A 25,749-nucleotide genomic window follows, 5' to 3' on the forward strand; every position below is an offset into this window, starting at 1 on the left:
AAAAGCTCTACGTATAATTAACTCATTTGACCCTCAATGACCTTGTGAAATAGGTTTATTATTATCCTTATTTACAGACGAGAAAACTGAGAGAAGTTAAGTCACTGACCCTAGGTCACACAGCTAGTGATTTGGACCCAGAATCTAGACTCTTTGTCACCATGTAAGTAAATGCAAAGTCCCCCCTGCGATGAGTGGCAGCAAGGAGAGGGATGTGTGCTCTAAGAGTGCAAAAGAGGGAAACTGATCTGGTCAGGGCTCTCAGGGAGGGCTTTTCTGAGGAGGTGGTGCTTGAGCGGCGACCTAGAGGATGAGTACAAGTCAGCCAGGGTTCTTAACCCTGGATGCACATTCAAATCACCTGGGGAGCTTTGAATCAACCAGAAATTCTGATTTCACCTGTCCAGGACGGTCCCAGGTGCCAGGGTTCCCTTATAAAGCTCTGCAGGTGATTCAGACGGCCAACCAAGAGGGAGACTCACTGACCTCGGGGGAAGAAGGGAGAGCAGAAGAGCCCAGCAGGGAGACAGCATGTGCAAATGTCTCGTGGTGGGAGGGCTGATGGGCAGGACAAGAGACTGAAGGAGGCTCAGAGGGTGAGGAAGGGAGTTCATCAAGAAGAGACTGGAGGGAGAGACGGGGCCACAGCATGCAGGATCTCAGAGTAGGGCGACCATACAATTTATCTTCCAAAGGGGACTCCAGCGAGAACCCTCTGGGATTCCAGTGCAACAGAATAACCAGGTCTGTTTACGAGCCAGCTTGGCACAGGGGGATGTATGATGATCCTGCTCATAGGTCATGTCAGAGTATCGACTTTGCCCCAAGAACAATGGGAAGCCACTGCCGTCTTCACGAAGGACGATGACATGACCACATCTGGTTTTTGGAAAGATGACTTCACAGTCATGTGCAAATGAGGGGCTGGAGGAACAGAAAGAAATCAGGGAATCAGGACAAGAGGCCACTGGGTCAGGGAGGGTGAGTGGAGCCTGGACAAGGTGCTGTCCACGCAGAGGAAGAGAAGAGGGTGGCAGTGCATCATGGTGGCTAAGAGCAGACTCTAGAGCCAAAGCAAGTTCAAATCCAGACTCCACTTATGAGTCACGTGATCTGGCCAGTCAGATGGCTTCTCTTCCCTAGTTTCCTCCTCTATAAGATGGGCATAAAAAAGGTATCTCATGGGGCGAGGATTCAGTGAGCTAGTCTATGTGGATCACTTAGAACAGCACCTGGCACATGATAGGCACCATCGAAATGTCAGCTGTGAGTATTATGAAGGAGGGACAACAGGAGTCAGCAATGTGGGAAAGTCTGGGAACACAGAACAAGAGGCCTCAAGAATTGACCATTGCTCAGTAAGATTTTGGAGATTCACAGTTAAGAGCTTAAGGAGAATCAAAGAAAGCAAGCAGCATGGGGAGGGGCTGAGATGCAGAATTAAGGAGCAGAGCCAGGACCCAAAGGCCGAGATTGAAGACAAAAACACATCCAAGATTCTGGGTCAGGCAAACACTTATATAATACACCGGGCACTGTTTTAAGCTCTTTGCATATATCAACTTATTTAATACTTACCACATTCCTTTGAGGTAGATATCATCTTCATCTCGTAAATAAAGAAACAGAGGCACAGAGAGGTTAAGCGATCTATCCAAAGTCACACAGCTAGTAAGTAGCAGAGCCGAGATTTGAACCTAAGCAGGCTGGCTCCAGAGTCCACACTCTTAATCAACATGCAAGACCACAAACCTGCGCCTGAACATTTCACTCTGCCCTCACCCCCAAAATGACACGGAAAGTACCAGAAAGAACTGTTTAAAAATAGGAGACTTTATTTCAGCCCAGAAACCAGGGAAAGGTGCCAAGTAAATGCCAGAGACTCTTCAAATGTTTTTCAGTATCTAGAAAAGGTGAGAATGGGACTGAGGGAAGGGCAGCCCGGCTTGCTTCTCCCAGTATAAAGAATGAAAGTGACAAGGTCTGATGCGGGGGTGGGGGGGCGGGTAGGTGACTAACCAAACACAGCAAGCCAAGGTGAATCCTCACAGCTGCCTGTGCAGTCACCAGCAGCAGCAGGCTCTTGATAAACGTGCAGAATGGTGAACGACACCCTCTCAAAGCCTTCAGGAGAAGCAGGAGCTGCCAGACCCACCTGCAGATCCCACTGGACATGGAGTGCTACGTCCAGCAGGGGGCGCTCCGGCAGCTGATTCCTAACCAGGGCAGTGTTCCAGGGTTAGAGAAATGCATGTGCCTCCGCCAGTTTCGGGCTCAACCACGGTGCGCAGGGAAAGGGACCTCTGCATGCTGTTAAAGTTCCCCGCCTTGGACTGTTGCTCCCACACGACTCCCCAAAGAGGGCTGATTTGACTAAATCTACATTCTCCCTTTTCTCCCTACATAAGTGGGGAGACCTTCCACGGACCGTTCCCACCTACAAATGCAGAGATTATACACTGGTGGTCCACAGAATGAGGCCAGTCCAAAAATGTGTTTAAAATACACCATTGTTGTAATTCTAGAATTATTTGTCAACATCTAAATTTAGGAGATTTAGAATTATCTTGAAAAATTGGAAAATCTGGACTTCGGTCCTTTAAAGAACAGAAATTTTTTAAAAATGGAGCTGAGTAGCAGCTGCTCCTTTCGGACAGGGTGCACACGCACCAGATGGACACTCCCTGTTATCACACACTTGACTCATTTACTCTCCTGCCTGATCCCGGCTGGCTCTGAAGGTGGACATTTTGATGACTGGAATGCTGTGCATCCTTTCAAAGTCATGTGGCCACAAACAAAACATTAAGGAAAGCAACCAGACATGAGAGGGTCTACTGAATAGTTCCATCTGTACCTTCCTGGTCACATGGTTTTTGAAAACTGTTTATGTATTGTACATAAAAAGTGTCCATCTTGATGAATTCTCATGCAGCGAACATTTCAAAAGCAGGCAAAATATTTTCCATAGTGGCTGCGGCATTTTGCATTCCCACCAAGAGTGTGCAAGGGTTCCAATTTCTCCACATTCTTTCCAACACTTTGTCTTTAGTGTTTGCTTTTATAACAGCCATCCTGACAGGTGTGAAGGGATAGCTCATGGTGGTTTTGATTTGCATTTCCTCATGATTAGTGATGTTGAGCATTTTTTCATATACCTGTTGGCCACTTACACATCTTCTTTGGAGAAATGTCTATCCAAGTCCTTAGCCCATTTGGAGGTTCCTCAAAAAATAAAAAATAGAACTACCATATGATTCAGCAATCCCACTTCTGGGTATTTATCCAAAAGAATTGAAATCAGAATCTTGAAGAGATACTGGTACACCTATGTTCACTGAGGCACTATTCACAATAGCCAAGATGGGGAAACAACCTAAATGTCTACTGACAGACGAATGGATAAAGAAAAGGTGGTATACACATACAATGGAATATTATTCAGCCTTAAAGAAGAAGGAAATTCCACAACATGGGTCAACATGGATGAACTTTGAGGACATTAAGTGAAATAAGTCAGTCACAGAAGGACAAATGCTTCACGGATTCCATTGACATGAGGTATCTAAACTAGTCAAACTCATAGAATCAAAGAGTGGAATGGTGGTTGCCAGGGGCTGGAGGGAGGGGGCAATGGGGAGTTACTACCCAATGGGCACAGAGTTCCAGTTAAGCAAGATGAGTAGGCTCGTGAGGTCTGCCTCCTCTATACCCAACGGTACTGAACTGCTCGCTCAGAAATGTAAGAGGGTAGAGCTCATGTTGTGTTCTTTCCAAAATAAAAATAAATACTTCAATGGGGGGAAAAAAAGGCAAGCAAATGACTGCTGGCCAGGGTAGTGGTGACCTTAATGGAAGGGACTGGAGGCACAGGGATCAGAAGGGAGCACAGAAGGACTTCTGAGGTTCTGGTTACAGAGAAATGTTCGCTGCATGAGAATTCATCAAGATGGACACTTTTCATATATAATACATACACACTTTTCAAAACCCATGTGATCAGCCCAGCCTAAAACCACCCCCTGTGAATCCAAATTCTAAATTCCTGAGGAGGGAATCTGATTGGTCCAGCTTGGGGCAGATGTCCACGTGCATCTGGACTCAATGGGGGCTCAGAGAGCTTCTGGGGGTGCACATCTGGAAAGGCGGTTCGTGATGAACAGCGCTGTGTGCTTCAGTTAGATTTGTCCAGGTGAACGAGGCTGAGGGAACGAGGCAGTTTGGGGTGCTGGGTAAGAACACAGACCTGGAGCCAGACTACCCAGGTGCGAATCCTGGCACCACGGCTCACTGGTCCCGTGACCATAGGCACATCTCTCAGTGTCTGAGTGCTTCAGTTTCCTCATCTGTAAAATGGAGTTGATAACACTGGTACTTACCTCATGGAGTGTCATGAAGAATAAAGGGTTATTATATGTAAAGGGCTTAAAACACAATTATATCTATGAATGCTGGCTCTTGGATATTATTATTTAAAAAGAATACTCGGAAATCCTAGAATCTCAGACCACTGGAGTTGGGGGGAGCCCTCGGGAATACAAAAAGTCAGAGACGGAAGAGAAGGAGGTCTTCTGACTCCAGGACCTGCACCTTTCACATCCCTCCAGGGTCATGTGCCTTTTGATTTCTGTACTTCCCCCAAGTCTGCAGGCTCTGCAGGCTCTGCAGGCTGAGGTCTTCTGGGAAACTGCCTTTATCAGGTTCTCGGGCTGGTCCCGCCCCCAACCAGAAGAAGCCAAAATAATTCACAAGACAGGACATATCTGCCTCATTCCAGCCCCAGCAGCTCTCCTCTTCGTGCACAGGAGAAACAGCAGGTTTCTGTCCTCCGGACGCTGCATGTCATGGATTTGCTTCTTCCTCCACAGCATGAAGCTCTGTGTCTTTGTGACAGTGAGGGACAAAGGGCTGTTGAGAAGCAATTCGTTCTGACCTTTACATGCCGGTTCTGCATTGCGGAAGCCGTCAGTGGCACACAGCAGAAGAATCAGATGGGATTCACTCCACAGTCAAAAGAATGGCATTTTATAGCATTACCATCATTTTATGAGACTTTGCCCTCAACCAGTCCTTGGGAGGTGCCTTTGTATTTCCATTTTGTGGCAAGCAAGATGGATGCAAGCCATGCCAAAAATAAGGCTGGACTTTTGGAACTCACACTCTAAGACTTGAAAGGACCATTGCTGGTAATAATATTAATTAGCATGAACTATATGCCAGGCCCCACAAGAAGCCCATAATATGGATTAATTTATTTAATCCTCACCTGAACCCTACGAGGAGAGTGCTAATTTATCCTCTTTTTACACATGAGGAAACCGAGGCAGAGAGTTCGGTAACTAAGCCCGAGATCATTCAGCTAGTTTTAGTGGCAAACCTGGAATTCAAACCCAACCATTCTGGTTTAAGAGTCACAACATGATATTGCCTTACGTTGGTTTCCAAACTTGGCTCCCCATCAGAATTACCTGAAGGGCTTTAAAATACAGAGTCCCAGGCCCTTGCCTGGATCTCTTCAGCTGAGGTCTGTTTTATTACCTAAACAATCCTTCAGCATTCAGCCCTTCTGTATTCTGCAGAGGAGCATGGAGAAGTTGCAGTGGACAAGTGTTATTTTGATTGGCCAAACATCTCTGCTTCCCTTTTTCGGTAGCAGCGCCTCAGTTCTCCTTTGAAAGGTCATCCCACTCCCACCGTGTCTAGTCTTGGAGGGAACGCTTGAAAGGCCCACCCAAGGGCTGGTTAGGTAACTTGGGTTGACCAGATCACCTCTCTCCTTCTAGAATTTGAATTTAGGACCAAAGCAACACCAGATGGAAAATCAGACGGAGCTGGTCTGCTTGTTCAGGTTTTCTTCCATCCTCTGAAACATCACACTCTCTCCAATAAATTCCTTTCCAACTTAAGATAACCAGAGGTGGTTTCTGTTGCACTCACCCAAACGGCACTAACTAGAAGAACCACCCATGTGGTAGGAACTCGCATCTACCACAGAGGTGCCCTCTACAGAATCCTTGGCAACTGATCTTTGCTCTACTCGGATGGGGAGTTAATACCCTTAGACAGCAACCAGTCAGTGAGTTTGGGCTCTTCTTCCTTAGCCCACCAGCTAAGGAAGGTCCTCAGTCCTGATTCTGTCCTTTGAAGCTATACAAAAAGATCAATGCAACAAACACCTCCTTGGATATTCGACGGCAGCATAGCCTCTGAGCTGGACAGGCCAATCCTCAGCGTGTCTCCAGCCTCCCTGTAAGGCATCCCATTTGGCATTTGGTAACACACACTCTGGTTACTGAGCACTTTTGCTGTGAATGCAGACGTTATAGACTGCAGTGTTAAGTAACGTAAATAGGATGTATCTTCAGCAGGATGATGTAATTTCAGATTTAGACAGATAATAGATAAATGAGGGAGAGAGAGAAACTGTACTGTTTAGACTGAATCGCGCCAACGTTATTTATCCTTAAGAGATGCAGATGGGGCTTTTGGTCCAGGTGATGGTGACATCTTAATGTGATGCCAAAAGAGATGTTTACCTCTAATTGTAGCTCACCTCCTGGAAGGAGCGAGGGAGGCTTGGAGCATCACCAGAGCTGTGTGGGGTGTCCCCACTTGGTGTTATGTAAGACTGAACAACCCAGGCTTTGAGAATAGTGCAGTTGACTGTTATGTTGCTTTATGTGAGCCAAGGAGACCAGACAGTGCCATGGAGGAGGGGGTGGGCCTTTTCACCAATGACAGAGACACGTCTTACTGCCACTAGTGCTGAGGCAGGAAATGGGCAGGACCTCAGACTGGCAGAGCTATGACTTCCCTCCTTCTCTGGGGCCCAAGGTGACTTGGCCCGGGCTTATCAGGGGCCAGAATCTCATCAGGGGCATCTGAAGATTCTCATTTGAGGGACTGAGCTGGCTCCCAGCTGACGGAAGATCTTGAGAGTAACCACATCCGGAAGCAACTGTAATTGCTGACAGTTATACCCAAGCCTTCACTCAGGTTTAATTTTCACTGAATTAAGTGGGAGGTCTGAGTCCACACTGGAGGTGAAGCGGCACCAAAAACAAACAAGACTGGAGAAAGCAGTTACAGAATATCCCACAGCGATCTTTGGAGTTCTGCAGGCTACAGTCTGGAACAAGACAGCGAGCAGAACCGACAAGCGGCCACTAAAATGTGTTTAGGAAGTGGGACCTTTTGCTTTTATGTGTGTATATATTTTTATATTTTTTGATATATAATACCACACGTAATGTTTTGTTGTCTGCCTTTTTCATTTAGAAATATATTATGACTATATTACCACGTCAATAACATTTTGATCACTGGGACTTTTTACTGAAGTATAAGTTACATACAGTAATGTACAGATTTTAAGCATACAACTTCATGAATTTTGAAAAACGTGTACACCTGTCTAGACACCATCCCAATCAAGATACAGAACATTTCCATCAGCCCAGACACTGTGACATTTTCATCACTGCACAGCATCCCATCACAAGGACATATTTTACGTACATAAACCCCAACTGGCAGCCAGTTAGATTGTTTCCCGTTTTTTTTTTTAGTATAAATTCTGATGCTATGTGTATCACTTTAGCTAAATATTTGCACATGCCCTTAAATAATTCCTTAGCAAAAATTCCTAGAATTGCAATTCTTGGGCCAAAAACGATGAGGTTTAGTAATTCTTAGGTCAAAAAGGTCACTAAAGTTTTTGATACCTATTGGTAATTTTCTCTTGAGAAAGATTATATTAATTTACACACTCACCAGCAATATATCAGAGCCCATTTTTCCTCCTCTTCCTTCTGTTTATGCTTTTTTCTTTGACTCCTCCTTCCCTGATATTTTTACTAAGGCCATGTTTTATATTTATGTGTGTTTTGTGGTATATCTTTGCCCTTTTTATTTTGACCTATGTTTTAAGTTTCTCCTATGCATTGCCTAGAATTATACATTGTTTATCCAATCTGATAGTCTCTGCCTTTTAGTAGTGAATTCCAATCCATTTACATTGGTTGGGTAACTGATACTCTGCTGTCACTTCTACCATCTTAATTTATACCTTCCAGATTTCACAGTCCCTTGCTGGCTTATTTTTATCTTCGTTCGTATATTTTGCTACATTGATCAAATTTTTCTTTGTTACTTTTACCTCTAGATTGTTTCTTTCTCATTAAAAAAAGTCTATGTGAACTAATATGCCTATGCCAAGAATTAAATCATCATCAAATATTTTATTTAGGATTTGTTCATCTAGACTCATAGTTCACTACAGTTTCCTTTTTTATGCCAGCTTTATTAGGTTATGCTGGTTATTGCAGTCAAGCTAGCTTATAATAATAAACTGTGGCAGCTATTGATTTTGTCGGCTCATCAAAGTTTCCCGTCCTTTCTTCTTACAACAAACACTGCTCTCTGAGCCATAGGGATGTCACATGATCCGGGCCTGATAAACTATGAGAGTTCATTCTCCTAACAACAGAGGACCAATCAATCAGAACTCTTCCCTGAGACTGATTGTGAATACAGGGAGAAAGAAGGCCACTTCTTCCACTAGGGTTTCCATCTTTCCTTGAGGTTGACTATAACTGGGGTGATAGACACATTGATAGACATGTCCTGTCTACAGTGGGAGAAAATATGGCAAGGACAAATGAGTCGGGTCCCTGCAGGAAACAGAAGGCATACTCAAATTAAGAGAGTTTAAGAAAGGTTTCATAAAAGAACTATTTATAAAGGTGTGGGCATGGTGTTGGAAACCACAAGGAATAGGGCAGTAACTGGGGGCTAGTAAGAGCAGAGGGATAAGGGAAGAGAGTAGCTCCTGGAACCCAAAAGGAGAGAACTGTGTAGAGAAAACTGCCTTTAGAGGAGCACCAACCTTCAGTCAAAGGGTAGAACCAAGATGAGCCCAGGATAAATATCCTGGGCTCACGCTCCCTTCACCCTCCAATCTCCTATTAGTCCCTCCCCTGGAGCCCAACCTGAAGTCAAAGAGTAAGGGAACCCGGGTTGATGCAGTCCTTACAGGTCAATCTCTCAGGAAGACAGCAGAGTGGATCCAGAAGGATAAACAAGACAGCTGGCGCAGCAGACGAGAGCCAGCGAGGTAGAAGGCAAATGGCCACAAATTCCTCCCATTCCTGTAGGCATCTCTGCAGTGTGACTTCGCAGCTCCTCCCATCCAGAGATGAAGTCTGTTTCTCCAACCCTGAATCTGGTTTGGGCCATAACCAGTGTGACACAAAGAAAGGCTTGAAAAACACCTGTGTTTGGGGGATTTCCCTCTCGTGCTGTGCTTGGAACCCTGAGACCAGTGTGTGGATGAGCCTAAGTTAGCGTACTGTGGGGAAAGAGACCACATGGAGGAGAAATGAAGCACCCCAGCCAACGGGCTGCCAACGATCAGTCATGTTAGTGAGACCATCCTAGGTGACCCAGCACCAGCCAAGTCACTGGCTGACCAAGACCCATGAGAAAGCCCAGCAGAGATTAGCTGAATGGACCCAGATCAGAAGAGTCACCCAAGTAGCCCCCAGACTCATGAGAAATAATAAATGATTGTTGTCTTAAGCTACTAAATTTTGGGATGGTTTGTTACACAGCAAAGCTAACTGATACAGCTGATAATAAGAAAGCATCTTGCAAGTGCTAGAGCCTCAGTTCTAGTGTCTGAGGCCATTGTCCCTGACACTCTTATTCCATTCTCAAGATTTTCACACAAGCCCATCTCTTTTCCTATTGCCAATTTGAATTTTATTTCCCTCACTTTCAATTTGAAAAGAACAAAACTCTGAAGCTTTCCTTTTTCTCTGTAATCTTATATCTTTTAAAATGAATAGAAATCTTTCCTTCCTCTAATGTTTAAAATAAACATTTATTAGTCTATTATTCTGGAGCTTTGGGAGAAGAAAAGTTTCTTCGGCAATATTCTCATTTCTCTCTTGGTTATTTGCCTATTCTGGTTTTCAATTCTTCTTGAGACAAAATGGGCAATTTAAAATTTCCTAGAAAATCATCCATTTCAACCAGATTTTCAAACACATTGGCATTTATATACACATTCTTTTTAATATATAAATATAAGATATTCTTTTTAAATTTTCTTTTATTTCCCTCTTATTAAGTCTTCAACAGGGGGCCCGTCCTGTGGCCGAGTGGTTAAGTGTGTGCGCTCCACTTTGGCAGCTCAGAGTTTCGCTGGTACAGACCCTGGATGCCAACATGGCACTGCTCATCAGGCCACACTGAGGCAGCATCTCACACGGCACAACCAGAGGACCTGAAGCTAAAATGCACAACTATGTACTGGGGGATTTGGGGAGAAGAAGAAGAAAAAAAGAAAAGATTGGCAACAGATGTTAGTTCAGGTGCCAATCTTTAAAATAAAAAGAAAAAGGCTTCAACAGTTAACACATGATCTATTATTTTTAACATATTTCTTCATAAAGTAAGACTTGAATAAAAAACACAAAAGGATACACTCAACAGTAGTGCCCATGATCTTTAACTGACCTGATTTGGTGATGGAATCAGGAGGCCGTAGGGGATAACAATGGGTTTTATTCAGTATCTTGACTATAAATGATAAGAAATTACTTCTAAAACCATAAAGTGTTGAAGAAAGTACCTTTAGACAAACCAGCTAAAGAGTCCCTTTGTACTCGTGTACTACCTGGCACAAAGCCCGTGCTCCATCAAGTTAGCCATTATTATGAGCCATTATTCCTTGGCAAGTCAGGGGGTGACCTGCATCCCTTCTTGAGTAAGAGAGACTCTTCCAGGGATTAATAATAATTTAGAAACCATTTATTGAGTGCCTTCTTTGTGCCAGACAGTATTCTGGATGTGGCTCAAGCAACCTCTCATTGAATACTCACCAAAAAACTATGATTTAGGTATTATTTTCCCCATTTTAAAGATATAAACTAAGGGTCACAGAACTTAAATTATTTTCCCAAGACCGTTGGAGAAATAAATGGCAGTGTTGGAAGTTGACACCAAGGTCTTCTGGCTCCAAAGTCCTAGCTCTTTTCTCAGCATCGCACCACAGCATTTGAGGTTTTGTGTAAAGTAACGGAAATGGAAAACAGTGATTACCTCACCAGGCATGCTCGGGTGGAGGAGTGCAGAGAATCCTCAGTACATTCGCGATTGGGGAGAGAGGTGGAGAGGTCAAAACGCCCTCAGCTACTTGTATCAAGGGCTTACTATGTCGCAGGCTCTGTGCTAAGCACTTTCATGCAATGGCTTTTTGTTCCTTTTATTTTTATTTTCTTATTCACCCTTTTTCATTTTAAGGATTGTTTTTTTGTTATTACAATAAACCTATGTGGTTAGTACTAATATCCCACTTTATAGATAAGGAAACTGGGCCACACAGAGGGTAAGTGACACACCCAAGTTTCCCTAAGGGTCACTGGCAGAGTTAGGCCCTGAATTCAGGTATGTTTGACTTCGGAGTCCATAATCTTAACTGTCATTGTCTTTGGGCACGATTGATAAATTGCCTACTTCCCATTTGTAGCTGGAGATGGCTGGGTCAGCCGGGGACCGGGAGCAGGGAATAAATGAGGTACCGTCTCTTAATGAGGCCACCTATGACTCTCTGAACCACACAATGACCTATGGATCTTTTATGAAGTCTAGTGGGAGGGTCTCCAAGGGTTCTGTTCTGCAGTGGCCCTTGGATCAACAGTATCTGCAGTAGATTGACCAGAGATTCTTCCCCTCCCATGAAGAGTAGAGTCTATTTCTCAACCACTTGAATCTGGGCTTGGCCACGAGACTACTTTGTCCAGTGGGACAGTATCAGGACGCACAGCCTGAAAAGGCACACATGCACTGGGGCATGCTCTCTTGCTCTTCTTGGAACCCTGAAACCACCATGTGAACAAGCCAGAGCTAGCCAGCTGGAGAATGAGAGGCCACATGGAGGAGGACCTAGGCACCCAGGCCAACAACCTGCTCACTGCCAGTCATGTGAGTGGGGCCATCCTAGACCAGCCAGCATATATCCACAACCACAGGCAAGAACCCCTTAAATTCTGTGCCCTGGGCAAGTACTTCACTTCACCCACCCTAGTCCCAGTTCTCAGACATAACTCCTCTCTTTCTTGTTCTTAGAAGATCTGTCAGGAGGCTGTGTACGTGGTCAGTATTCTAAGTGCTGACTAATCTATAAATGTCCATACGTAATGCTTACGGCAATCTCAGAGACTTGGTCTCTCTAAGAGGTCTGAGAGACAGCAGAATTGAGGGTTTCCACGAGGTGAGACCAAGAACCAGTAGGATGCCTGTAAATGACTAGAAGTACCACCCAGGAACTCTGCCATGTTTTGAGGTCCTCCAATGGTGGGTGCCCATCTATGTTGTCTATTCCCAGTGGCATTGAATGGTTGGGTCAGTAGTTGGGTTCACTGGGACAGTGGCCAGTTCATAAAGTTCCCTAAAGCAGCCTAATGTCATGAAGTGGACCTATCTGTAGAAGAATGCCAAATACACAAAGTTCTACTATTATCCAGAATATTCCCTGGTTCAAACTGCACTTGGAATAGCAGAGGATAGAGGACAGAGCCTGTGCTTTTCTGCTCCATGAGCCTGCCGCACAACAGCTCCTCCAAGGTCACACAGGAGGAGGGCACTCCTCCATACCCACACGAGCCTCAGGGGCAGTCAAAAGAGAGCCTGGCCAGGTTGGTGAACAGGTGTGGCCAGATCTTTAATCATGCCTCCAACCATGGACAGAGAAAGGTCAGTGAACTGAGTCAAGTCAGTTCAGGAGTCTGGATCAATTCATCATCCTTGGTGCCAACTGACCTTCTTGGAACTGTATCCAGAGTTAGAATCATTCCAGGTAGGCTGCCAAATCCTTTGCATGCCAGCTGCAAGGTAGTGCTTCCTGCTGTCCCCATGCCCAAGGTAATGAATGGCTGCACTGGTCCATTCATCCAGAGAGGGGTCTCCTACCACTTATGGAGCCTACACACTCCTAGGAAGGACTGCCAGGTGACGGGCAGAGGACCTGCTCATTCTTCAGACTTGCTTTGTAGACATTGATCCTTGCTGCCTGCATGTATTCACGATTATTGATTATCATTGTCATCATCATCCACATAGCTCTTCCTATGAATGGTACTAAGTACTTTCACAGATATTTATATGTTGGATACTCATAACAATGCCATAAGGCAGGGACTATGATTTTATCCATTTTTCCGTGAAGGGATCTAAGGCACAAAGAGATTTAAGTACTTTGCCCAAGGTCACAGGAACGTAAGCCTAGGAATGCCAGCTCCATAGTCTATGATTTTAACCAGGACACAGTGCTGCTTCTCTAGTTTTCCTGAGGGAGGGACCAACTCTCCCCCAGTCTCAAATCATGGGGTGATGCACGGGCCCTCCTTGCCAGGAGTAGGCACATAACCAGGTTATGCCAATCAGCAGAACCATCCTTCAGGCTGCAACTGACCCATGGCCCAATGAGACCTTAGCTCTTGTCACTGGAGTTGCAGGCTGATAAGACATAAGACAAGGGTGCAGCAGCTATGGTGCTCCCACAGGAGAAACGCCTTCCTGAAGCTGACACCCAGACAGAGGAAAGCTGAGCCAAGAAATGGAGAGAGATTCCTGAGGACCTGATTTCAGCACCTTGATTCTCTGTGCCTGAAGCCAGGGCTATTCTTGAGCTTTTCCATTTCAGGAACCAAAAATTTCCCTTTTCACATAAGCCAGTTTCAGCTGAGTTTCTGTCTTAGGCAACAGAAAAAGTCAACGAACATAGACAGGATATGGGAAACATCCTGTCGGCTGCTCCCTGAGCATAAAGCCTTGGTCTGCACGAACATTCAGAGCTGCGTAATGGAGCCAGGCTGTCCCCACAAACTTCCCACCTGCCTTCCTGGGGACGAGAGAAGGAATTACACTGAAAGGGCCAGGGAGTGTGATCTGAGAGGGTGCGACAAACGGTCCTGTCTTCATCTTTGCACACAGGCCTGCAAGGGCTTTGGTTGTTCCATGTTGCTTGGAGTTCCTCAACCCAAGTGCCACAGTTTCCAAGCAAGGTAACTGCAGCATAAGCTCCAGCGTTCGCGTTGCTGTGGTGACAGATACGTCCCTGATTTGCCGCAAAATGGCAGATGACCACTTGTAGCAGGCCAGCAAGAGTGGAATAAATGCAATGACAGAAGGTAGTCACCACTCACTTCTAGTAAGCTGAGGTCAGCTGTCAAGTCGAAGTGGGTAAGAACAGGACCAGTAATGGAGACAAAGCCAATGGGAAAGACTCCAGGAAAGTGAACCAACGCAGGAACAAAGTAAGAGAACCAGGGGAGATGGCTGTACATAGGGTATGCATGGCTGCACATAGGGTATGCTGCACATAGGGTACGCTGCACATAGGGTATGCATGGCTGCATATAGGGTATGCTGAACATAGGGTATGCATGGTTGCACATAGGGTATGCTGCACATAGGGTATGCTGCACGTAGGGTACGCTGCACATAGGGTATGCATGGTTGCACATAGGGTATGCTGAACATAGGGTATGCATGGTTGCACATAGGGTATGCTGCACATAGGGTATGCTGAACATAGGGTATGCTGAACATAGGGTATGCATGGCTGCACATAGGGTATGCTGTACATAGGGTATGCTGAACATAGGGTATGCTGAACACAGGGTATGCTGAACATAGGGTATGCATGGCTGCACATAGGGTATGCTGCACATAGGGTATGCTGAACATAGGGTATGCTGCACATAGGGTATGCAGTTCACTACTGGGCAATGGAAGAGTGTGCATGGTGGAAGGTTCTAGCAGGACAGTTTTACCTACATGTAAAAGAACACCCCAAACAATGAGACTTTATCAAAGGAGCTTCTTATCTCACATACTCAGTCTGCAGAGTGGGCTCAGCAGCTCGTCAGTGTCATCAATGACCCAGGTTTCTTCAACTCTTCCACTACGTCAAGCTCAGGATGTCCGCCATGTCTCCCTCAATGACCCAAAAGGGCTGCCACAACTCCAAGCATTATATCCTCACACAAAAATGCCCAACAGGACAAAGGAAGGGATGTCTTCTCTTATCAGAAAGGAAAGTCTTTCCTGGAAGCCCTCCTCAGACTTCCCTTGAAGTCCCACTGAGCAGAATTGGGTCAGCTGCTCATTCATCAGCTATAAGGGAGCCTATGAAAGCAAGTATCAGCCATTTTCAGCCTCAAGCATAAAAGGTGGCCTCTTCCAGAAAGCAGAGAGTGAGAGCCATGAATGGGTGTTGGGTACGCAATCAACAACATACCCCAAACTTTAGATAGATGTGTACAAGACTTTTACCATATCTTTACAGCACCCATCCTGTCACTCACTTAATATCTTCCTTAAATCAATCTAACCTTGTTTAACCTAAATACTTTTATGTAGGTAGGAAATTTTATATCCCTACTATAAACGCAAAATCACTACTAGATACATTTTTCCAATCCATATTAAAATAAATTCATAATTATTAAAACAAAAATTATTTGCCTGTTTTACCTAGAAGCATCTCTTGTCCCACCAGCGGTAGTCATACTTTGGGATGCACAGTTGCAGGAGAAAATCATTTCCCCCTAATTTTTGGGCCCTGGTATCAAGAATTGCCTAACAAAAAAGCTATAGGTAAAGTGCATTGTAAGGTACCATCCTAACTGCCTTTCTACAGTAGCAACAATTTAGCCCCTGCCCACCACTCTCCATGCCCCAGCTGTAAAGATGAAGACATTTAGCAAAATCGTAGTAGGGGAACTAGGTGTTTCCTGTATAGTCACGCTCCAACTCTCAAATCGTTTCACTATTTTTGCTCATTAAAATGAAAAAACATCTCAGAGGCTATAGGGACCATCACATGCCTTGGAATGAGAACATCCTGACTTTTTTGTCACAGCATACTCACTCACATTTACCCAAAAGGATGCATCAGCTGTGGACAGAGAGAGGTGACCAGTGCCCGTTACTTACATCAGAGGCTGGGCCCTTGTCCGCGCCTGGGCAGGAGAAAGTGACAAATTCATGGCACCGCTTGTGCACGACAAAACAGCAGACTAGAAGGGGGGAAGAGAGGGAAGGAGAGGAAGAGATTGTTAAAACTGGACAAGTAAAAGATTAAGACAAGTAAAGATTTCATACCAAAATAAACAATGCCTTCAGTATCCGCACCTTGTCCTCTGTTGACGTCAAACTCTGGGGTACCCCGATCCTGCATCGTGCAAATGAGTTAAGCTACTAAAGTTAACTAGGGTTCAAAAGATCACATTTGCTCAAAATTACACTCCCTTGGAAATTTCTTAGGTTGCCTGGTTTTGGAACAGAACGTTGTTTCTTAGATGGAACACCATATGAAGTAGTTGGCTTATGTTTAGGTCCATAATGCATAAGAAATATGTATATTTAAACACGAGAATCACACTTAAAAGAGATGTGCATAATATGAAGGGCATGCAGAGACAGAGAGAGCAGGAATGGCAGGCCCATGCCCCCATCTCACCCAGGAGCAACGTCAATTATGTGGAAGAGGGGAAGAAACAGGCTGCAATGTTTACGTTGTTACTTTAGTAGTTTGCAACCAAACACGTATATGCTTGAATATATATTTATTCGTATGAGTTAAAACGCATCTATGATATGGCTCTGCTATTTGGGGATTTTATCACTTGGGGGGAGGGGTAGTCAGAGAATACATACAAAATAAATCTGATTTTTTTTTGATGTTCCAATCTTCTTTTACAGTTTTGTGGTTCAAATCAACTTATCCAAACTCTAGACTGTGGGTTTGTGGCATTATGTTGTAGGGCCCATCTCAGCGTCTTTCTAAAGTACATGCTCAGTAAATGAAAACAGAACAGGAAACCTAGGCTTCCCTAGTGATACAATGGATGAGGGCAACAATCATTGATGGCTGCTAACATCACAGAAAGACACTGCCTGCCTATCGATGGAAGTACTACAAAGTACTCGACCACCAGGGAAGGACTCTTGCCAAAATAATCAAACCTGAATCAATTCAAGCATCTTGATCCAACGACCAATTTACAGAAAATACAAGTGACAGAGGTGCATACTAAATGACACCACAAGGGAGGCAACCAGGAAAAAAAATTTTTTTTAATACACCAGATTGTGGAAAACTACAAAATGACCAAATAGCTTCTTCAATAAACAAACTGCAAGAGGACAGGGCAAACTACTCTGTATGATATCATAATGGTGGACACATTTATAGAATGTACAACACAAAGAGTGAACCCAATATACACCATGGCTTTTAGTTAATAACAATGTATCAGTATCAGCTCGTCAACTGTAACAAATGTACCAGAGTAACGCAAGATTTTTTAAGTGCTTTACATATATTAATTTACTTACCACTCATAACAACACTATAAGGCAGATACTATTTCTTTTTTTTTAGATATAACTGACATATTCTATTCGTTTCAGGTGTACAACCTAATGATCTGATACATGTATATACTGCAAAATGATCACCACAGTCAGCCTAGTTAACATCCATCACCACACATAGCTACAAATTTTTTCTCGTGATTTTTTTTTTTTCCTGAGGAAGATTCGCCCTGAGCTAACATCTTTTGCCAATCTCCCTCTTTTTTTGCTTGAGGAAGATTGTCCCTGAGCTAACATCTGTGCCAATCTTCCTCTATTTTGTATGTGGGATGCCACCACAGCATGGCTGACAAGTGGTGTAGGTCCTGGGATCTGAACCTGTGAAGCCAGGCCACCAAAGCTGAGCACGCCGAACTTAACCACTATACCACAGGGCCAGCCCCCGAGATCTTTTAATATTTACCCTCCTAGCAACTTTCAAATATAAAATACAGTACTCTTAACTATAGTCCACACTGTACATTATATCCCCGGCACTTATTTAGTTTATTTTGACCACCTGCATGATTTTGCCCACTCCTTACGCCCTGCCTCTGGCAACAGTCAGTCTGTTCTCTGTATCTGTGAGTTCCAGGTTGCTTTGTTTTGTTTTTTAGGTTCCACATATAAGTGAGATCATATGGTATTTGTCTTTCTCTGTCTGACTTATTTCCTTGCAAAATGTTAATAACGGGGGGACAGGACGGGAATAGGGTTCAGGGAGTTTACGGGAACTCTTTGTGCTTTCCAACCAATTTTTCTGTAAACCTAAAACTGCTCAAAACAAAGAACAAAAATGAAAATAAAACTGCAAGAGAAAAAAAGCAGGGCAGAGGAGACACTTACAGATTCAAAGAGATTTCAGAAACTTATCAACTAAATGCAATATGGAGACCTGTCTGGATTCTAATTTAAATAAACTAATAGTTTAAAAAAATGGTGATACAATCAGGAAAATGGATATACACACTGTTTGATGAGATGACAGAATTCTTGTTATTGATACTAAAGAATTATAATTTTTTGGTATGATAATGGTATTGTGGTTATTTTTGTTAAAGAATCCTTACCTTTGAGGAGACATCCTATAATCTTTATGGATAAAAGGATTCAATTCAAAATAATTCAGTATGAAAGGAAAGGGATGGAAAGGGAAAGGTTATAGATGGAAAAAAAATTAGTCATGACTGATCATTACTGAACCTGGGTCATGGACACATGAGGACTCATTATACTAACCTGTCTACTTTTATATACGTTTAGTATCTTACATAATATAATATAAAATTATTTTAAAACCTTCATGTTTTGGAATCAAGAAGAGGTCCAAAGGGGCCAAATTCTTTCTCCTTTACTTACTCCCTCTTCTGTTTCAACATTTACTGTACTTTATAAGGAATATATGCTTTGTAGAAAGATGTTTGTGTCAAATAGCGCACGTGTGTGTGTCCCTCTGTGCCTATATGTCTGTGGATTCTGGGAGAAATAGACGAGCAGTGGTCAAAAAATGCCAGTGATGGTTATCTCTGGCAGGATCGCAGATTATTTCTACTTTCAACCTTACATTTTTCTACATTGTTTGAAATTTTTACAATGCCCACATATTAGTTATATAATCAGGAAAAATAAGCCTCCTTCCATTTTGAAACAAAACAAAGAGTCAAAGAAAAACAGAAGTTGGGGAATGAAAAATATGATTGCCAAAATTGGGAACTCAATAGTTGGACTGATAACAGAATGGGCACAGCTAAAGAGGAACTTAGCAAACTAGAAATCTAAATTGAGGGATTTTTCCCAGAATTCTGCAAAAAGTGCAAGAATAAAACAAATGATATAAACCACATATGATAGATCCAAAAATTCTAACATCCATCTAAAAAGAGGTTCAGGAGAGAACAGAGAGAATGGTAAAGAAGGTGTAATCAAAGAAAATAGATGAAAATTCCCTAACGATTAAGAAGAATTTGAATCATTAAATTGAAAGAAACTATCAAGAGTCAACAGGTATGAATGAGCAAAAGACTGATGGTGAGGACAGCAAGGCTTTGAAACATTCTAATGTGTCTAACAGGAGGAGGAAGAGGGGAGGAGAAAGATTACTGACAAAGGAAGAAAAATAATTTTCACATCAGATTTCTAATCTGCAACTCCGAATTCTAGAATATGATGGAGCAATATCTTCAAAGGTTTAGAAAATTCATTTGAGCCTAAGACTTCATACACAACCAAACTAACATTCAAATGAAGATACAAAATAAAGACATTTCCAGAATACAAGGACTTAGAAAATCCACTTCCCACAAAAGAAGTACTAGAGAATATACACCCCGAAAAATAACAACCAAAAAACGAATAAAAGAGGCATAAGAAACAGTGGTGAAGGAAGCAGCAGAAGGAAGAAGGGGGAACCTAAGTCATAAGGAATGGGGGTGGGCGAAGGGCTGTATAATCGAAATGTGCTAAAGGTCTTGTCTTACTCCTTGAGATTATCGATACTGGGAAACTCTATATAGAATATTACGTTTAAACGTGTATATTAACAATTAAGAATAAAAGTAAGAATAGGAGTATCCCCTGTAATTTAATGGTATCTAATATGAAATGGGAATCTAATTTGCCTTTTTTTCCCAAACAGGAAACCGTCCCAGCATCTTTTATTGAATAACTCATCCCTTCCCCACTGATTCCAAATGCCAACTTTATTATACGATAAATAATTACACAAACAGGGGTCTGTCCTGTTCCACCGATCTGCAGTGCAGTAACACAGGTTTTAATGATAGTAGCTTTATAATATGTGGTATCTTGGCAGGAAAACCCTCATTAGTCTTATTTTCACCATTTTCTTGGCAATCACTCCACGTTTATTCCAAGTGAACTTTAGAATCAATTTATCAGGCCTTTAAAAACACTAGTGGAATCTTTTAGAATTATATTTATTCAATCCTCCCCCCAAAAAATTTATTGGGACTTTGACTGAAATTGTCTTAAATTTAGAAATTAAACTCAAGATAATTGGCACTTTACAAGAATGAGTCTATCAGGAACAGGGTGTCCTCTTGTTAAAATCTTGTTTCATGTCTTTAATTTTTTCCATAGATCCTACACATCTCTCATTTAGTATTACCTGAGGGATCCTTTTTTATGCTACTGTGATTTTGACATTTTTTTCTTTTTTGTTTTCCAAATGGTTATTGTTTACAAGTAGGAAAGCAATAAACTTTCAGCATATTTATTTTGTAAGCTTTTTTTTTTAACTCATAATAGTTTTTGTGGGTTTTCAATTGCTTCCTTCGAATTTTCCAGGTAGAGAATCATATTATCCCCAATAATAATATTTTTCATTTCTCCTCTGTGACAGATATGCCTCTTTTTTTCCTTTATCACATTTCCAAGTCTAGAACTTTCACAACAACGTGGACTAAAAGGGATGACAGCAGATGGCCCAGTCCCGCTCTGAGCTTTCCCCAGCTCCGCCTGTCGTGCACTCTCTCCTGAAATGCACTTTTGGAATTTATATTTTCCTTGGGAATTGTCCATAGTGTTCTCCTCACTTTCCTTCAACTGCATCATCTTATCCAGGATGACGATTTGCCTTTTCTCGTTCTTTCTTCACATTGTGTTGTTAGGTAGTCTCTCTCTTATTTCTTCCAAAGGTTTATCTTCTTTGTCGCCTATTTTATTATTCTATCATTTTAAAGAAGCAGATCGTGATTATCAGTTCTACTAGGTTTTTTCTACTTTATTAATTGCTGCTTTTGCTTCTATTTGTCCTACTTATTTTTATTACTTATTTGTACTTGTATTACTTATTGGTTAGGAGTACAAATTCTGGAGTCAAGGTCCAGGTTTAGATCCTGCATCATCGTTTGCAAACTATAATATTTGGGCACTTACCTCTTCATGTCGCAGTTTCCTCTCTGAAAAATGACAGCGATATGGGTAAGAATAGTACCCATAGCATTGTATTGTTGTCAGAATTAAATGAACTAATCCGTGCTCAGAACTGTGCCCAGCAGACCATGAGTAGTCAACAAATGTCTGCCGCTGTTATTTATTGTTCTTTTTAAAGCTTCTTGAATTGACTGCTCAGTTAATTTATTCCCATTCTGCTTCATTAAAAACATCAAGATTTTTAAAGCTAAAAATTCTCCTTTCAAGTACAGTTTTGCCTGCCTCCTATGTTTTATATTCAACGTCATCATTGTTTTAAGTTTCTAAATGGTCTATTACTATCATTTTAACTTCTTCTTTGTCACAGAACTATTTAGGAAAGTTGTTTCCCCCCACCCCCATTTACAAGTAGTTGCTTTAGTCTAGAACCTTTCTTCAAAACATCCAAAATGGTAGTTACAATCTTATTCATCCTTACTCTTTTTGAGGCAAGAAGGGGGGCTCGCCTCTAGTCTTCCAGTGTCTACCACAATTCCTGGTACATGACTATATGTAGTAGAATAATGTTTGGGGAATGAATGAACAAAACATGAATATCATCAGCCAAAGAAAAAGAAGAAAGCTTCACGGCAGACACAGCTCCCAGCTGGCCTTCCACTTTCCAACACCACGGACAGGGGCAGCAGTACCTTAGTCATCGACAAGGTCTCCTTCGGCAGCCTTCTGGTTAGCCAGAAAAATAAACCACCCACCCCCAACAACGTGGCATCAATATGCCAAGTGACTTGACCACGCTCCAGCAGATTCTCTGGAGGAGCTGGGAACAGACTCTGGAAAGAGCGTGAGCTTCTGCTGCAGGTACCTCCTTTGCACAATGTGTTTCAGAAAAGTTGTGCAAATCAAATTTCCCATTAACTACAACGCTTTAAAGAAAAGTAGTAGGCTGGCTATTTAAAGAAACAAACTAAATCCTTTTGTGATACAAATAAACACCCCCTCATTCCTGTTTGGCAAATTCAGGGTAAAACTAGCTTTTCTTAAATAAGACGCAACATTTACTGAGCTGCTGAAACATGTACCAGGTCCTACTTTCAAACAGGTACCTGGTAAGAGCCAAGAATTCCCAGATGCTGCATGGTTTATTCAAGAACTGCTTGCTCCGCAGAGGTTAACAGCCTGCAGCCCACAGCCCTGTGAATGCAGCCTGCAGCCGTGCTTTATTAGGACCACACAGCGAAGACTCACTCAGATGCCTAGGGGCCAGGTGAGCAATGGGAATGTCTGAGGCTCAGGCGGGAGATTGCATGCATCACCTGTTTAAAGGGGAAATTGCTACCCAGCACCAGCAGAGAATGAGATAAAGGCCCCAAGCTCTATCCACCTCCACCCCTCCCTGATTACATGTGAAATCATAAAGGTCACAGGTCAGCTTTTTGGGTAAGATAATGCCTTCCACCAACCCTCACCAAAGATGCCCACATTCTCATTCCTGGAACTTGTGACTATGTTCCCTTACACGGCAAAATGGATTTTGCAGATGTGATTAAATTAAAGGTCTTGAGATGGGGAGTTAGACTGGATTATCCTGGTGGGCCCAATGGAATCGCAAGGGTCCTATTCAGAGGGAGGCAGCAGGACCAGAGTCAGAGAAGAAGTGACGATAGAAAAAGAGGTTGGAGTGATGTCATTGCTGGTAAGGAACATAAGCCAAGGAATGCGGGTGGCCTGTAGAAGCAAGAAAAGGCAAGGAACAGACTGTCCCCGGAGCCTCCAGAAGGAATGCAGCCCTGCTGACACCTTGATTTTAGCCTCATAAGACCAATTTTCAGACTTCTGACCTCCAGAATTATAACATAATAAATTCCTGTCATTTTAAGCCACACAGTGTGCGGTGATCTTTACAGTAGCAAGAACCTAATAAACCAGCCAAGGGTCAGAAACGCTAGTTGATCCCAGAAGCAATAAACTACAGTCAAAAGCCCAGGGGACCTCTCTGGAGTATCTGCCCCAAGAAAGCAGCGGGACCCCAACTCTGCTTCGCACTGCACCCCACCCCCAAATTCCCAACTAACTACTATAATTTATTCATTACATTCCAGAGAGGACTAAATCAAACCATCAAGATCTTATTTTTCCTCTTTGGAGTTGATGCTCTTCTACCCAATTCTCTCTGGTGTCTATAGTGGAAAACTGACATCCCTGGGCAGCAATCTTTGTCCCTAAATCCCCATCAACCTGAGACAGAAATTCCAGCACTAGCTGCACGTGTCTGTGGTGGGAGAAAAAAAGAGAAGGGCCCTCAACACTTTCTTCAGCTCTCATCCCTCTCAGGAGGCCCCAAAACAGCCAGTTGTCAGAGGAGTCCACCATCGGCAAGAGTGACAGGTCAGGCCTCTGGGAGCAGATGGACCTCAGTTTGAACCCTCATTTTACCACCTATACGCTGAAGGACATTAACCCAATTACTACGCCTCTCTGAGCCTCAGTTTCCTTCTCCAAAATGGGAATAATAGTACCTACCTAATAATAGAACCACAAGGCTGTCGTGAGGCTCCAATGAAACAACACACACAAAGTGCTTCGCAGAAAGGGGCATTTGAGTCGGAGCCACCAGGGAAAATCCCTTTTTCCTCCCAGGTCAAAGCTGACTCACAGGCACGACATTCTGCCTAGTGTCCAAGGTGAGGTGGGGCTCCCCCTAAATGCTTTCCTGAACCATCTCCATGATCAAAGGCAGAAAGGCCCGGTCACCCTTCCCACCCAACACCTGGCCTCACCGGCACGCAGAAGAGTGGCTCACACAGCCATGCGACTTGAGTCTCAAAGGACTTCCATATCCGTGATTTCACCTGAGCCTCATCACTCTGTGGGAAAAGTGGTGTGCTCCTCATTATATCGACAGGATGCTGATGTTCTGACAGAGCTGACTGCCCACGGGCGTCCAGCTAGTCAGTGGCAACGCTTGTATTTGAAACCGGGTTTGTCTTCCTCTGAGCCCATGCTCTCAACTCACACAGTGTAGCTGCATTTGTGTTTGTCATTCATCTCACTGTTCCGAAGAAATCCTCCCCAGCTTTCCTCACCCCCGCCATACAGCCAGTTGCTAAATCCTACTGATTCTTCCTTCGCAACATCTTTTCTGCCATATCCTCCTGTACCTTCCCCTGTGATTCCACCCTAAGTGTCCTCAGCAACTCAGACGTGGAATTTTGCAATGAAGCGTTAACTGGTCTCCCCAGAAACTGATGAGCCCTCCTGGATATCTCATCATCTCTATGAACCTCAGTTTCCATAACCACAAGAGATAAGACCACCAATGCCACATGACTGCTACAAAATCTAAATGAGATGTCATGTACGAATGCAGAGCAGCAGGCCACAAAGTAAGCTCTCAGTGGAGGTGCATTCGCTTCCTTCCAGGATGGAAGGGTCCACAGCACAAGTTCCGCAGCCAAGCTGCTTGGATTCTACACTGAGCGCCACTATTAGCTCTGCGACCTTGAACAAGTCCATTGACCTTGCTGCGTCTCAGTTTACCGGTCTGTAAAACAGAAATAATAACAGTACTTTTCTCGTAGAGTTGTTATAAGGATTAAACGAGTTAATCTTAGCACAGTGGATGGACACAGTAAGTACCAAATAGATGCTAAGTATTGTCAATATTATTCCCACCCACGTCCCTCCACCGCATGCAGCCTACACACTCCTGGGAAATTCATCCTCTGAAAACTTAGCTTTGATATTATTTCCCTGCTCCAACACATTTACTGGCTGCCTATTGCCTAAAGCTGCAATTTCCAATATGGCAGACACTAGCCACATGGGGCTATGTCAACTTAAATTAACCAAATAAAATTTAAAATTCAGGTCCTCATTCCCACCAGTGATATCTCAAGTGCTTCATCACCACATGTGGCTAGAAACTACCATATTGGACAATCATCATGGAAAGTCTTACTGGACAGCACTGGCCTAAAGGATAAAGTTCAAATACCACAGCCTGGCATCCATCCACAATTTAGCGCTGTCAAACTCTACTCTCAACTCCTCTCTCTCCACTGCCCCACACTCTTGCCAAGTTAGATGACTGTTTCTTTCCATAATGAATTGTACTCATTCCCTACCATGCAGATTTGTTCCACAAAGACATCAATGCCAACAGCCTATCACAGGAAGTCCAAAAGAAAATTTAAGGCCAAGGAGCTTAGTTTTCCAACCAGCAGACTGAAAGCCAGATTGGAATAGAAATGGCATATTTCACGGGATAATTCAACTCACTAGCCCCATGGGGCAGATAATGGTTGGCTCATCCTACCTAACTTAACGCAAGGGTTACAAGGTCAAACGCCTACAGAGGCCAGGCCTTGTGACTAAGTGAAGCAAGCCTAGTGTGATACAGCAGGGAAGGGTGGTGGCTGGGCTCAACTG

At 43.4% G+C, this 25,749-nt stretch overlaps 1 protein-coding gene across 2 annotated transcripts in view; it reads right to left on the minus strand.

The window, feature by feature from the left end:
- The window catches only part of PRKCB (protein kinase C beta), a 304,393-nt gene that overhangs the window by 157,377 nt on the left and 121,267 nt on the right, over positions 1-25,749 (minus strand). For both annotated transcript variants that reach the window (XM_070568297.1, XM_070568296.1), the window contains exon 3: positions 16,006-16,088. In XM_070568297.1, coding sequence (XP_070424398.1) covers positions 16,006-16,088 — 83 coding nt within the window. The remainder of the gene's footprint in view (positions 1-16,005; positions 16,089-25,749) is intronic.

This window comes from Equus przewalskii, chromosome 12 (assembly GCF_037783145.1).
Source record: "Equus przewalskii isolate Varuska chromosome 12, EquPr2, whole genome shotgun sequence".
NCBI lineage: Eukaryota > Metazoa > Chordata > Mammalia > Perissodactyla > Equidae > Equus > Equus przewalskii.